The sequence below is a fragment of the Engystomops pustulosus genome, chromosome 10 (assembly GCF_040894005.1).
Source record: "Engystomops pustulosus chromosome 10, aEngPut4.maternal, whole genome shotgun sequence".
Lineage (NCBI taxonomy): Eukaryota > Metazoa > Chordata > Amphibia > Anura > Leptodactylidae > Engystomops > Engystomops pustulosus.
The window spans coordinates 80,001,015-80,015,642 of record NC_092420.1 but is presented as its reverse complement, the minus strand read 5'-3'; the positions used below and the strand labels follow the sequence as shown (position 1 = coordinate 80,015,642).

At 43.0% G+C, this 14,628-nt stretch overlaps 1 protein-coding gene across 5 annotated transcripts in view; it reads left to right on the top strand.

The window, feature by feature from the left end:
• The window catches only part of RC3H1 (ring finger and CCCH-type domains 1), a 39,447-nt gene extending 25,747 nt beyond the window's left edge, over nucleotides 1–13,700 (top strand). For 2 of the 5 annotated variants that reach the window (XM_072128911.1, XM_072128912.1), the window contains exons 6-20: nucleotides 54–254; nucleotides 445–577; nucleotides 1,499–1,650; nucleotides 3,945–4,057; nucleotides 5,399–5,677; nucleotides 5,774–5,991; nucleotides 6,514–6,872; nucleotides 7,066–7,236; nucleotides 7,332–7,484; nucleotides 9,848–10,061; nucleotides 10,809–10,899; nucleotides 11,280–11,373; nucleotides 11,600–11,773; nucleotides 11,956–12,065; nucleotides 13,067–13,700. In XM_072128911.1, coding sequence (XP_071985012.1) covers nucleotides 54–254; nucleotides 445–577; nucleotides 1,499–1,650; nucleotides 3,945–4,057; nucleotides 5,399–5,677; nucleotides 5,774–5,991; nucleotides 6,514–6,872; nucleotides 7,066–7,236; nucleotides 7,332–7,484; nucleotides 9,848–10,061; nucleotides 10,809–10,899; nucleotides 11,280–11,373; nucleotides 11,600–11,773; nucleotides 11,956–12,065; nucleotides 13,067–13,217 — 2,613 coding nt within the window. In that variant the 3' untranslated portion in view covers nucleotides 13,218–13,700. The remainder of the gene's footprint in view (nucleotides 1–53; nucleotides 255–444; nucleotides 578–1,498; nucleotides 1,651–3,944; nucleotides 4,058–5,398; nucleotides 5,678–5,773; nucleotides 5,992–6,513; nucleotides 6,873–7,065; nucleotides 7,237–7,331; nucleotides 7,485–9,847; nucleotides 10,062–10,808; nucleotides 10,900–11,279; nucleotides 11,374–11,599; nucleotides 11,774–11,955; nucleotides 12,066–13,066) is intronic. The other 3 variants (XM_072128914.1, XM_072128913.1, XM_072128915.1) reach the window with 3 other exon arrangements.
• The last annotated feature ends 928 nt before the right edge of the window (nucleotides 13,701–14,628 follow it).

The window sequence follows — 14,628 nt, the reverse complement described above, 5'->3', positions numbered from 1 at the left end:
ATGTAGATGCTCTGTTTGTTTCTAAACTATTAACCCTTTCCCGTTAATTTCAGGTCACAAAGCGTGATGAGGATTCCTCCTTGATGCAGCTGAAGGAGGAGTTTCGCACTTACGAAGCATTGCGCAGAGAGCATGATTCTCAAATTGTGCAGATAGCAATGGAGGCCGGCCTGCGCATCGCTCCCGATCAGTGGTCCTCTCTTCTTTATGGGGATCAATCTCATAAATCCCATATGCAGTCCATTATTGACAAGGTAACAGCTTCATTTCTGCTTTTTCATTAAATGTGCCCCAAATTTTGTATAATTTTGTGTACACCCCCACCCTACTTTGGTAGATGTTCACACTTGATTTAACTTTCTTAAATGAAGTTGTAACTTGGTGTTTATATGAATAGAATAACCTACACACTAGTTAATTTATTACAAGAAAATATTTGTTAAGTTGCAGACCCCGGCCTCGTTTGCTCAGAGTGTCCAGGAACTGACCATTGCTCTGCAGAGGACTGGAGACCCGGCCAATCTGAACAGACTACGACCTCACCTAGAGCTGCTGGCAAATATAGATCCAAGTCCTGGTAAGTTACCCATGTGAAAAAAGTTATCACTGTCAATCACTGTGTGTGGGCAGGGTAATCGGGACCCTCACTATCAATCACTGTGTGTGGGCAGGGTAATCGGGACCCTCACTGTCAATCACTGTGTATGGGCGGATCTAATCGGGACCCTCACTATCAATCACTGTGTGTGGGCAGGGTAATCGGGACCCTCTCTGTCAATCACTGTGTACGGGCGGGTCTAATCGGGACCCTCACTATCAATCACTGTGTGTGGGCAGGGTAATCGGGACCCTCACTGTCAATCACTGTGTATGGGCGGGTCTAATCGGGACCCTCACTATCAATCACTGTGTGTGGGTGGGGTAATCGGGACCCTCACTGTCAATCACTGTGTATGGGCGGGTCTAATCGGGACCCTCACTATCAATCAGTGTGTGTGGGTGGAGTAATCGGGACTGTCACTTCGTGGGCGAGGCAATCGGGGCCCTCACGGTTAATCAGTGTGTGGGGGCGGGGTAATAGGGACCCTCACAGTCAATCACTGTGTGTGTGCGGGGTAATCGGGACTGTCACTAACAATCACTGTGTGTGGGAAGGGTAATCGGGACCCTCACTGTCAATCACTGTGTGTGTGCGGGGTAATCGGGACTGTCACTATCAATCACTGTGTGTGGGCGGGGTAATCGGGACCCTCACTATCAATCACTGTGTGTGGGAAGGGTAATCGGGACCCTCACTGTCAATCACTGTGTGTGGGCAGGGTAATCTGGACCCTCACGGTCAATCACTGTGTGTGGGTGGGGTAATCGAGACTCACTGTGTGGGCGGGGCCCTCGGGGTCAACCACATTGTGTGGGCAGGGTAATCGGGACCCTCACGGTCCATCACTGAAGTGATGTAATGCACTAGTAGTTAATAGTGGTTAATCTTGCCTTTTAGATGCTCCACCTCCAACATGGGAGCAGCTGGAGAACGGTCTTGTGGCTGTGAAGACTGTTGTACATGGGCTGGTGGATTACATCCAGAACCACAGCAAGAAGGGGACTGACCAGCAGCAGGTGAGCGAGGCTCGGAGCTACCACATGATCCAGGTACCACACTATAAACTACAAGTGTCTCCAAGAACCGGATTTCTTTGGAAGTCCATTTAAAAAAAAAATTAAAAATTGCAATGCATCAGGATTGTAAGATTTCATGTGTTTATCAGGAGCCTTGTGTCACTAGAGAACTGTACAGGGCTGCAAATAGAAAACTGTAACTGCACTTTCCAGTCCCCTCCTGTAGGCTTCTTTCTCTAGTTTATTGTTTAATATTGCAGAAATAATGACTTTTGAGGAAATTTCACAGGAGGGAGTGTATCCGCTATCCCGGGCTGCTTGTACGTCCGGATGAATGATCCTGTGCTCCTCTGGTGTACTTTACTTCTGTTATTATTTTTATAATGCATATTTTGGTTTGGAGGATCGCTGGATATATCATGGGGAATTTCATTATCTAGTGATATTATTCCCTTGCGGGGGCAGTGATGGTGTCTGTAGGCCATTGTTAGCAGACATCAGAGCGCAGGAGTGATGCGGCCAGTGTGAATATATTGTAGTAATGCACATCTCGTAATGTTAAGACCGATGCCTCCAAACCAAAGCAATAGGTGGCCATTTCTGACAATGAAAGTGTTTGTTTGTTTTCCTCATTTAATGACGTTATTTTAGAGTTTGATATGTAGAATAAACGTACATACAATCTAAGGATCTAGTAATACTATACATTCAGTATATGCATCAGGGAAAGCGGAATAGATCGGGTCCGGATGGAGATATTAGAGAACAGTACTGGGCAATCTTCTGGTATCCCATAGTAGTGAATAGAGCTGCTGTGTGGGTGACCAGCCGCTTTATTTACTTTGGGGTACAAGGATCGCCCATTCTGGTGATTTGTGAGGGTCCCAGGAGTTGTGCCCTCGCTCTCCGTCCCCAAATAGCGTTTTGTAGGATAACTGGAAATACCCGCGCTACCCCTTTAAATCTATGCATAAACTGCTAAATGTTGTCAGTATGTGGATGTACAGTTAAAAGGGATTTCAAATTAATGTTGTTCATTAAAGGAAACCTACCACTTGAAGTGGCAGGTATAAGAGGGAACTACCGAGCACCAGCTGAGGGTGAGCTGGTGCCGGAGCTTAGTTTTGTTAGTGTTTTAAACCGCAGTATCGCTGTTTAAAACACTTTTTAAACTTTATGGCCCTGATCTGGTGCTCGGTAGTTCCCTCTTATACCTGCCACTTCAAGTGGTAGATTTCCTTTAATGTTGTTGTAAATTCTTAGAATTCTTAATGTACATTAATTAACCTTTTGTGACAGTGCCAAAGATGGATATTTTGTTAGTTCCATAGATGTGAATGGGGCGGAGGGCGTGTATGGGGAACATTGAGACCTGGGGAAAGTGGGGGGAGGGGGCTTTAAAGTGGGGGAAAACCACTCAAGCCCCGGTAAAGCCTGTAGCGTGAGAGTTAAAGGGCATCTACCAACAGGATGAAAGACTGTATGCAAATGAGCCTGAGGGGCTCCGGGGTCCATAAACATCTATGGAGCCTGGAGCTCCTCAGATTTATTTGCTCACAGTCCTTCATCCTGTAGGTACATGTCCTTTAAAGGAAATCTACCACCACGATGAAGGATTATAAACCAAGCACCCTGACATACTGGAGTGTTTCCCCTCTAGCGGTTTCCTCTCTTCTTTATGCTTCTTATGTCCTCGTTTTTAAGAAATAATGGTTTTAAAAATCATGCAAATGTACATTGAACTCTGTGGAGCCGGAGCCCCTCAGGTTACTTTGCATAGAAACAATGTCCCAAGAAGCAATTGAACTAGTGGAGATTTCTAGAGTAATTTTGAGCTTGGCGTCATTATCCCTGTATACCATATACAGGTGGTCCCCTATTTAAGAACACTCGACTTGCATACGACCCATAGTTACAAAGGGACCTCTGGATATTGGTAATTTTTACTGTACTTTAGTCCTAGGCTACAATGATCAGCTGAAACAGTTACCAAATGTGTCTGCAATGAAGCTTTAGTGATAATATTGATTCTTATGACAACCCAACATTTTTAAAACCCAATTGTCACAGAGACCAAAAAAGTTCTGGCTGGGATTACAATGATAAAATATACAGTTCTGACTTGCATACAAATTCAACTTAAGAACAAACCTACAGACCTTATCTTGTATGTAACCCGGGGACTGCCTGTAATAGTCATGTGAAGTGGATTGTATGGCGTCTGTATGTTTTCTCTATGATAGCAATGTCCCCCCAGTGTTTTTTGGTTACTTGCAGGGAGCCGTGGCGTCCATCTGTCATAACCTTCTTTGTATTTTTTGGCGCAGCCTCCGCAGCACAGCAAGTACAAGACTTACATGTGCAGGGACATGAAGCAGCGGGGAGGATGCCCCCGTGGGGCCAGCTGCACCTTCGCTCACTCTCAAGAAGAGTTGGAAAAGTAAGAGACTTCCTAGAAACGACACAGTTCTATAATATCGGTTCCAAATCTCCTGCTTCCTTCCTGTAACCATAGAGTTAGTTTTTTGTGGTTTTTGTTTTTATCAACATGGCACAATTTGTCTGTAATTCCTCCTAGAACTTTGTCCCTAGGCTTGGCTCATATTCACATGGCCGTGTGCTTGATGGTCCTGGGTGGAGAAGGGAGGGGGGGGGGGGGGTGGAATGAGTGCTCCTCACCCCTCCCTTCTCCATTGAAAGCTGAGCGGTCGTCCAGCTTGGTGACATTGCAGTGGGACACGGTGTGCTCACTGCACAGTTATCGGGTGCCATAGACTTGTATTGCGGTCCTGATCTGGCTGCTATCTGTGCAGCCATGTGAGAGGGGCTTTAAAAATAATGCAAAAATTGCTGACCAAGTCTGATACTTCCAAAACCAGTAATATGGTAACTCCCAGTAATCGGGTTCTGTGAAGAATAATTCTGGAATAGCTCCATGCAAAACTGTAAGAAAAGATCCATCAGCGACATGTGTCAGAACAGGGGACATGCAGACTTTAAAGGGAATGCTGCCCAAAAAAATCTTGAAAATAAAAAATATTAATTTAACTTGACTGCCCCCCCCCCCCCCCCCCCTCCCCTCTAAAACTGTTCCTCACCTGTCCATGGTTTGTGCTAATAAATGGAGCGGTTTGCAATACTTATGGTACGGTAGCAAACACCCATGTTTTTTAATCTTGTGACAACCCCTTTAAAGAGAACCTGTCAGGTCAATTTGGGACCATGAAACAACTAAAGTACCACATGGACCTGTGTGACAGCTGTCACATATATACAACCTAGATGTAAATCCAAGGAGGCACATCAGCACTCGGAGCTCTCTTCACCAGCGCCTCCCCTTGCGTTTCTTCAATTAAGCTGAGATAATGGGTGCGACACCTCTGCAGTGACGCCGGTTTGTACTACGCTGCCGGCACTTGCCACAACGTGCAAGCGCCAAGACCTCTGGAACGCAATAGTTATAATAGTTGTTTTTTTTAAAGCACCCATGGAGAAAATTCCTACATGCAGTTTTAGGACTAACACTAAAGACCTGTGGGTGGTTGAGCGTCCCAAATCATCCTGACAGGTTCCCTTTAAGGCACAATATGCTGGGACCAGTTGAAGCTCCCTCTTGTGGCCAACAGTGGGAATTTCTATCATGTTTTAATATTTCCTCAAATGTTGCGAATAAATGTAAAAAATGAAACTATTATTTCCATTTCTTTAATAAAATTATAATAACTTGGTGTCGCTTTTCTTCAAATTTCAACATAATAAAATTCTTAATTTTTCCTTCTAGATTTAGAAAAATGAACAAACGCTTGGTTCCTCGGCGGCCGTTGAGTGCCTCGCTTGGTCAACTTAATGAAGTAGGGTTGCCCACTGGGGCAATGCATCCAGATGACGGGCCCATGGATTTACCTAACCGGAAACAAGGTGCCCTTCCCAATGGAATTGTGCCAGGGAGCTCCGTGACCCAGCTCATTCCCCGGAGTACAGACTCTGGCTACGAATCTGTTATGAAGCCCGTGAAATTGGATCATCTAAGTAACAGTGCTCCCGGATCTCCCCCAGAATTGTACGTATGCTTTATTTATGTTTTAACTTCTTTTTTCTTTTTATTCGCATTTAGCAAAAATTTGACTTAATTTTTTTTTTTATATCTACTTTTTAGACTCGACTCCGTCCCCAAGACCTCCATGCCTGCCTTACCAGTCAGTTCTCACCCTCCTCCTCAACGTGTTTCCGGTGATCTCCCACCTCTGCCTGTGTCTAAGCAGATACAGATGGTTCCCCGGGGCTCCCAGATTTACGCTCCCCCTCAGACTGATATCTTTTACCCTGACCCAAGGGGTGGGGGCCCTTCATTTGAACCTGTGCCCTACCCACCAAGTAAGTAGATGAAAGGCTCTGCATGCCTTCCCTGATGTGCTTTGCAGCATTGCACTCATGACATAACCTCTTTTGACTCTCATTTTTACTTATGTGCAGATTTTATTTGGAAAAACTCAAATTGTGTCACCAGGTACCATAGATGGCCTCCATACATACATCCATACATACATACATACATACATACATACATACATGAAACCTAACCTTCCTACATGATATATCACTACATTGCAATTATTCCAGTCCTCTGCCCTGTGGTAGGTCTGTATAATGCAGCCAGCGCATGGTCCAGGACTGACTACTGTTGTGGATCCCTGGCCTTAAGGTGCTGGGGTTATCAATCAGCTGTTTTCCGTTCTCAGAAGTTGTTTGGGTCACAGTAAAAGGGCCCTAATGATAAATATTATTTAAACTATAACTTTGAGATTGGTATGATGTATCAGAACGTTATAGAGTAAGTAAGACAGTGTTTTTATGATATGTGTATTTATTAATACCTGTTTGTACTCTCCTTGACAGGTGTTTATTACCAACAGCCTGTTTCCCGCTTTGTAAGACCTCAGCCATCGGCCCAGGAATCTTCCCCTACCTACCTCGAACACTATCCCTCCTATTTACAAGACAGGATGGTTGGCGCACAGTACACAACACCCACTCAGCAGTACTCTCCCATGAGCCAACCTATGTACCCCCCACACTACGATGGCCGCCGTGTATACCCTTCTGGTCCGCAATCCTACCAGAGGGAAGAGCTTCTGGATGCCGCACCTGCTGCAGGGTCACCCTATGTGCCGGACCCTCGGGAGAGGTACCAACAAGTAGAAGGCTATTATCCTGTTCCAGCTCACCCAGGACAAATAAGACCACCCTACAACAGGGTATGTTAGTCCTTGCAGTCTATTATTTTTGTTACGTATTAGTAGCAGTACATATGTATGTGAACCAAGTAGAGTATGTTATATATCTGGAAGCCTCTGAATGCCACTTCTTCGATATCGTTATTAATATCAATTTTTTTGGACCTCCGTTCTTTCCTTTTCATATCGTAATTTGTACATGTATTATATGTAGGAGTCCTATACTCGTCTGCCTCCTCAGCATCAAACACAACCCCACCCCAGCCTGGATGATCTTCATCGCCGTCGCAAGGAGATCATGGCTCAACTCGAGGAGAGAAAAGTGATCTCCCCGCCGCCGTTCGCTCCTTCACCTACTCTGACTCAAACCTTCCATCCAGATGAGGTAGAGTAATCGGCCTAAATTCATCATCTGTAATTTACTTTGATTGGGGTCTCTGTAAATAATACTTGATAACGCATTGTCTTTTCTTCCCATAGTATCTTGACGAGGAGCTGAAAGGATCTGGGAAGTACAAAGGGAACGACTACAGCCAGTACTCGCCCTGGTCCTGCGACACTATCGGGTCCTACATCGGGACCAAAGACGCAAAACCCAAAGACGTTTCTGCTGGAGGCTGTGTGGAGGTAGCTGTAAGTAGAAATGAGTCTCCTAGGCCCTTGTTAACGGGGTTACCCAGCCAGAATTGTTGAGTGTCATTAGGGAAAGACCATCCCTATTGAACCCATCATCGATGGACCCATGAAGACCTCTGCCATATTTATGGAAGGATTTCTGATGTTCATTGGAGCACTGCAGGCTCTTCAGTGTTTAGGACACTGCAGCTACAAAAAGTACAGGCGGTCCCCTACCTAAAGGGGTATTCCCATCAGGGCATTTACATTTAATTAAATTCATTTGCCATATATAAACATTTCTTCAATTGGATATTAATAAAAAAAATGTTCCTGTGTGAAGATAATTTCTCATAAATGTAGTCATGTTGTACCTTAGAAACGAGATAGCTTCCTCGGATACGACCACCTCACACTCTGGCAGCGGTGGCCTGACATGCGCTATAGAGCCCTGCCGGACCACCAGGATTCAGCTATCATTACCACAGGATGGCTGTAGGACCTGCAGCAACTCCCCGGACATTTCATATACAAAAACAATTTATTTCTTTGTGCAATCTCTCCAGTAGAGGTGGCCGTATCCGAGGAAGCTATCTCGTTTCTAAGGGACAACATGGCAACATTTATGAGAAATTATCTTCACACAGGAACATTTTTTTTAATAACATCTAATTGAAGAAATGTTTATATATGGCCGATTAATGAAACTGAATGTGAATGTTCAGACGAGAATACCCCTTTAAGGACACCCGACTTACAGACAACCCATAGTTTCAGACGGACCCCTCTGCCCACTGTGACCTCTGGTGAAGCTCTACTATGCTTTACTATAGTCCCAGACTACAATGATCAGCTGTAAGGTGTCTGTAATGAAGCTTTATTGATAATCCTTGGTCCAATTACAGCAAAAATTTTGAAACTGCAATTGTCACTGGGACAAAAGAAAAATTGAATTGCATACAAATTCAACTTAAGAACAAACCTCCGGACCCCATCTTGTATGTAACCCGGGGACTGCCTGTACAAGCCAATTGCAAACAGATGTGTACATCCCAAAGAGGCTGCTGTACTTGCACTCATCCTTGAAATGGTGCATCATCAAGGTTTAGGAAGTTGCACCCCCAAACTCCTTCCATATAATTTAATTTGGATAACCCCTTTAACAGGTCATAGCGCTCTCTCTCTCTCTGTATGTATATATGTATGTATAGTGTATTTTGAAGATTGTTTGAGTGAATTTCTTATCACTTTCTCTTTATAGTTTTTTTTTCTCAATAAGACATCATGCACACAAATGTATAATTGCCCTGTGCTAGCCGTTGTTTCCATGACTAGCACACGGCCTTATTTACTTCTGTAAGCTCCTGTGTATGAAGCCACAAATAAAAGAGCAAGTCCTATCACTACTTGAATTTGCAGACCGGTTTTGTGGTCTTCGGTGGGGGAGTAGTACTTGCCTGTGACAGTGGGGCGGTGGTCCCTTGTTGTGGCCCCTTGTTGTGGCCCCAAAGCGGTTTGTGTGCATGTGGCCTAACTGCACATATCAGGGTATTTGCAGTTAGGCCACATGCACACAAATCGCTTTGGGGCCACAACAAGGGACTGTGAATAGTCCTTCTGTTACATCTTGCCCTGGATTTATGTGAACCTATTTAATATAAGGTGAGAGACATAGAAGAGAGATGCACAAAAGTTTTGACTGCAGCGATCAGCCATCAGTGGCTTTTAGTGGTAGATTAACCACGGATAGATGGTGCTGTGGGAACCTTTTCCTTCTTTTTAAGGGAAATTTACCATCCAAATCCATCATGATAAACCAGGATCCCTTACTCATAAATCCAGGCACAGTGACTCTGGTAATCTTCTTATGTTTTGTTATCCATGTCTGTGGCCTTTCTAAAATCAACTTTTATAATTATGCTAATGAGCCAGAAGGGCTTCTGGGGCTGTTGACAGAGCCCCTCCAAGCTATGTCTTCACAGACTGTTACAATGTCTCTTCCTCCTCCCTCAGCGCTTCCCCATCCCTCTGCCTGATGTAATCTCACTGAAGCAGAGGAACTTTAAACACACAGTGGAAGGGGGAAGTGCTGCTTAACCAGTGCAACAGCCTGTGAATGTGCTGCATGGAAGGGCTCTTTTAATACCCTTGGTCTCATTACCATCATTTTAAAAGTTGATTTCAGAAGGAAGGAGACCTTGGATAAGAGATAATAAGATTACCCCCTTTGGTGCCTGGATCTATGAGTAAGTGTCCCTGGTATCATGAGGAATAGTCCTTCTATCGTTTTCCATTTAGTTTGGCTGTTAGTTGTGAGTAGTCTGAGGTTATTTCTAATCCATCTTTATTCAAGTTTGTCTTTTTATTTTTCCCCATTGCAGAATGTAGACAGCAAAACCCTAAGGGATCAGCGCCTTGAACTCCAGCGCAGAGCTCCCGAGGCAGGAGAGGACGATCTCATCCCATTTGGTGACCGACCCACAGTATCCCGTTTTGGTGCCATCTCCCGCACCTCCAAGAACTTGTACCAACCGTCTGGTCTTATGCAGCCGGCACTGGGAGGCCAAGGTGCAACTACCAAATCAAGCATTACTGGTGCGTTTTCCTAAGCAGCTTGAGTTCACACTTGTGTTCATCAGATTTTGTTACACATTATGTTGTTAACATTGGTAATAGCGCTGCGGCCTGCATCTTTTTTTCCTTCTAATAATGAAGGATGCATAACAGAAGATTCAATTAAAGTCCATGGGAAATGGAAGGTGAATTGAAGGCCATGCACTGACCTTCTATTCTTAGTTTCCTTTACGCTCTCCTTATACAGAGAGTATAATGGAAAGTCCAGATGCAGTTGTGAACAGGATGGTGTTCTGTACATTTGCTGGTTTTCCCAATTGCATTTTTTTTTTTTTTTTTTTTTTTAATTTCTGACTATTGTTATAGGAAATAGTAGATATGGACTAAGGGCAGAATTTTGTATCACTAAAAAGTGACTCCACACTGCTAAAGTATAAAATGGACTGAATCTTTATATGACCCCTTTGTCAGAAGCAGCACCACAGGGAAATAAGTGTTACACAATACTTATAATCCATTATCCTTCCTTGTTATACATAAACCCTGTGCTCCAGGGAGTGCTCAGGCATAGTTCTTGTTGATGTAAGTATCTTATGCCATTACAGAGAACATGGTTAGGCTCCTCTGGTGCTTAGAAAAGCAAAATAAGTCTGATGAGAGGAGAGTGAAGTATGGTATACTGCAGACCTATGATTACATCATGTTACGTTTTGCAGGGCTACTTCTATTTGCTGACTACTAATTGATTATATGTTCTTTTTTCACCAGATTACAGCCTCTACAGTAATCATGGCGGCCTGGGAGCTCCTCCATATTCTCCCCATCAAAACCTTCCACCTCAGGGACATTTGAGTGAGAGGTAATTAACAGCGGCTATCCCATCTAATGGTCCGGTACTACTTGGACAATCTACTACTACTTTAAGTTCAGAGCGATCATTTGATTAACTGTTGTATTACTCCATTAATGAATGACATTTCCTGACCATGGAGCTTGTAAAGCCTATGCTGCCCTCTATGCTGCCCTCTATGCTGCCCTCTATGCTGCCCTCTATGCTGCCCTCTATGCTGCATTGGAACATGACTTTATCCTATTGTAACAACATTAGTGTTAGAGCAAGTTGACCCTGCATCTATACTCTGAGCCTATACCCTTTTAATCTGAACTATTCTGGAAGCCACACACTGACATAAAAATTTTGTAGTTTATAATAACTTGCGTTCATGTTTCCTCCTGCAGAGATCGTATGCCCAAGCCTTTACCTACATCAGAGAGAGAACAGCTGAGGATGGAGTTACACCAGCTCAACCAGCAGATCAGTCAGCAGACACAGGTACGTGGCTTGTACACTTCTTGCAGCAAATGGTCTCTTTACAGTAAATGTGTATTAGCATTAGTTAGTAGTCTGACTACCCTATGAGCATGTGTAATGAGATACTTACAAAGTAATAGTAATTGCAGAGTGAATAGCGCTCCTTATGGGTCAATGTCTATGCATTACACTATTATAATCTTCAGGGTACACCATGATATATTAAATCTCATCCATTATGTTATAGGTTGCCAATAACCGCCTGCTGGTGCAGAGAGAGTCGTCCGCCCTGGGGAGCCAACAGCAGCCCCCTCCTCCGCCACCAGCCAAATGGTCCACCATGTTATCCAATGAACAGCTGAGCCTGGAGCTGCATCAGGTGGAGAGGGAGATCGGGAAGAGGACACGTGAGCTTAGTATGGTGAGGACCAATAGCATATATACAATAGATACTCTATTTATTTCTATTCCCGTGTCCTTGTTTGTCTGTCTGTCATCCAGGGCTTATGATTGGGGATTGGTATGAAATGTGTTATTTTAGAAACTGTTGCCATTTTTATTACATATTAAATTATCTAATCTATTTTTCCATTTTCTCTTAAGGAGAGCCATCCCATGGGTGTTAAAAGTAAATCAGATGTCATTAAAGTTGAGAACGGACAGCTGGAGCCACAGGCCAAGGTTCTGGCTCATGAGTTACCCTTGACTTTCAGGTAAGTTTATATTTTTATCACCTATCAGCAAGCAACATTTACAGGCTGGCACCGCTGCAAAAAATAAATCATGTAGTGTAGTGCTCAGCCATCTCCCGCATTCTCGTAGACAATGAATGACAGTACCAGAGATAACAGAGCGCTGTGTTCTACAATCCGGCTTAGCCTTTTTAAGGCTATATCCTGCATGGAAAATCTTCAACATAAATTGACATTCAGTAGATTTTTTTTTTTTTTGTACACAGGAAACATGGGATTTGATTTGTTATCGTAAATCGAAGGTTTGCACCATTATATACATCAGCCAGAAAAGTGCATTGAACTCTGCTGCAATACCAGACATGGATCCTACAAAAATAACATATTCGCCAATCTATTGGCCGCTGGATCACTGTGACCCATTACTGGAAATCTACCATCAAAATCCATCATGATAAACCAGGGACACTTACTTATAGACCCAGGCACTATGACTGTGGTTTGTTATCTATTCCTTCTAAAATCATCAGTTTCACAGACTGTTATACTGTCTCCCTCGGCACTTCCCTCTCTCTCTGGCTGCTGTCATTTCACACATTGGGAGGGGAAGTGCACAGTGAAGCTGTGGTACACAGGGGCTCTGGTCACACCCCCTAGAGCTCCTCTGGCTCATTAGCATAACTTTAAAAGTTGATTTTAGAAGGAAAGAGTGCATAGATAACAAAGAAGATTACCACAGTAACCAGATCTGAGTAAGTGCCCCTGGTTTATCATGGGGGGGGGGGATTTCTTAGAAACCCTTAGATGGTTGTGTTACGAGTCAGACCTACATCAATCTAATATTGATGGGATTGATTAATTGATTGATCGATTTAAAATAAATCGACTTCTACAAACACAGTGTCGTCTTTTGATTACGAAAAATAGGATCTTGGCAGCTGGAGTTCTAATTGTGATGGTTTTACAGACTATAGGCTCATTGTTATTCAAGCAAAGATTAATGTTATTGTCTTGTCTTGCAGTAACGAGGTGCCAAATGGATCGAGCTTGGCCCAGGATATCAATATGCTATCTGGCAAGGCGGCTTCTTTAACCCTTTCAGAGGATGCCCAAGCCGGTGGCGACAAGAATGAGCCCCTGAGAACTGGAGTCAATTCCGCCGCTGCTCCCTAAGCAGTGAGGGCTGCGTTGCCCACATGGTTAACCCTTATAAGTTTTATCTTAAGGCGTTTTTTTTTTTTTTTTTGTTTAGTGGGCAGTATAAAAAAAAAAAAAAAGCAAATGAGACAACATTTATATTTTTGTTTTGTTCTCATGGTTTTTTTTTTCCCTTTTTTTTTTTTGTGTTTTTTTTTTTGTGTTTGGAGGGAGAGTTCGGAGCATTTTTTGGGTTATCAGACATTTATTATTATTTAAGAATTGCCTACATATCCCCGTTTTTGGGGGTCAGTTATGAGAAGAACCTGTGACCCTGCTCTCTTGCTCCCTGTCCTCCAAAGCATGACAGACTACGTATTCAAAAAAAAATGTGCATTGAAAAACACCACTAGTAAGAACAACCTCTGCACATATTTTCACGTTTAACACATTTTTTAATAAAAAAAAAAAAATATACGGAATACAAAATATTATATTAAAAAAAAAAAAAAAAAAAAAGAGACACAGATGAAAATTAGCAGTATCTGCAAGCAATTCAAGATTAGTTGTTTTTGTTCTGTGAATGAACTTAATTTTAATACCTTTCAATGCCTTGGATGCAAGGCTTTAAAGACAAAAAAAGGAAGATATTATATATATATACTCTGTTTGATTAATTGTACGATCTTATTGCTGTAGATTTACATTTATTTTTTCTTGTTTTATTAGGATGGTATTACATACCCAGGACATCTGTAAGTGCAGTTTATTCCCCTCAATGTCCAGGCTGACTGTGTAATGTTATAGGTTTATGCCCTACAAGAGCGGAAGATGCACACGTGCCCCAAGATGGTAAAAGATGGAAGCTTTTTCCCCCCTAATGAGTTTACAGGCAAATTTCTAGGAACTGCCTTTCCTCATCTGGGGGCGATTTACTTCCTTTCCCCTACAGTTGTTAAGATAAAAATAGTAGATGCATCTTCATAATCCTCTATTTTTATGTTTTATCGCTCCATTGTATGAAAAATGAATCCGTTTCGGAAATGGTCTTAATTTAGTATAATCTCTTTTTGTTTTGTGCCTACAGCGCCTATACAGAGCTCTATATCTCCATGGTAACAGACTACAAACGCACTTTATTTGTTGTCTGATCCTTCAGTCTTCCTCGAAGAGCTGGCAACTTTCATCAAATAATTGATATTGTGTGTGCAATGAAAAGTTGAGCAATTTTCTAATATACTTTATGTATTCATTCCTCAGAGTTTTCTAGATCTCTGCTTGCAGTCATTGAACAGGAAACTTCATTGTTTACTTCCTGTGGATGAACAACGGTCCCTGGTCATTTTATGTCACACAGGTGCACGGCTCATTATATCCCTGGTCATGTGATGTCACACAGGTGCATGGCTCATTATATCCCTGGTCATGTGATGTCACACAGGTGTAC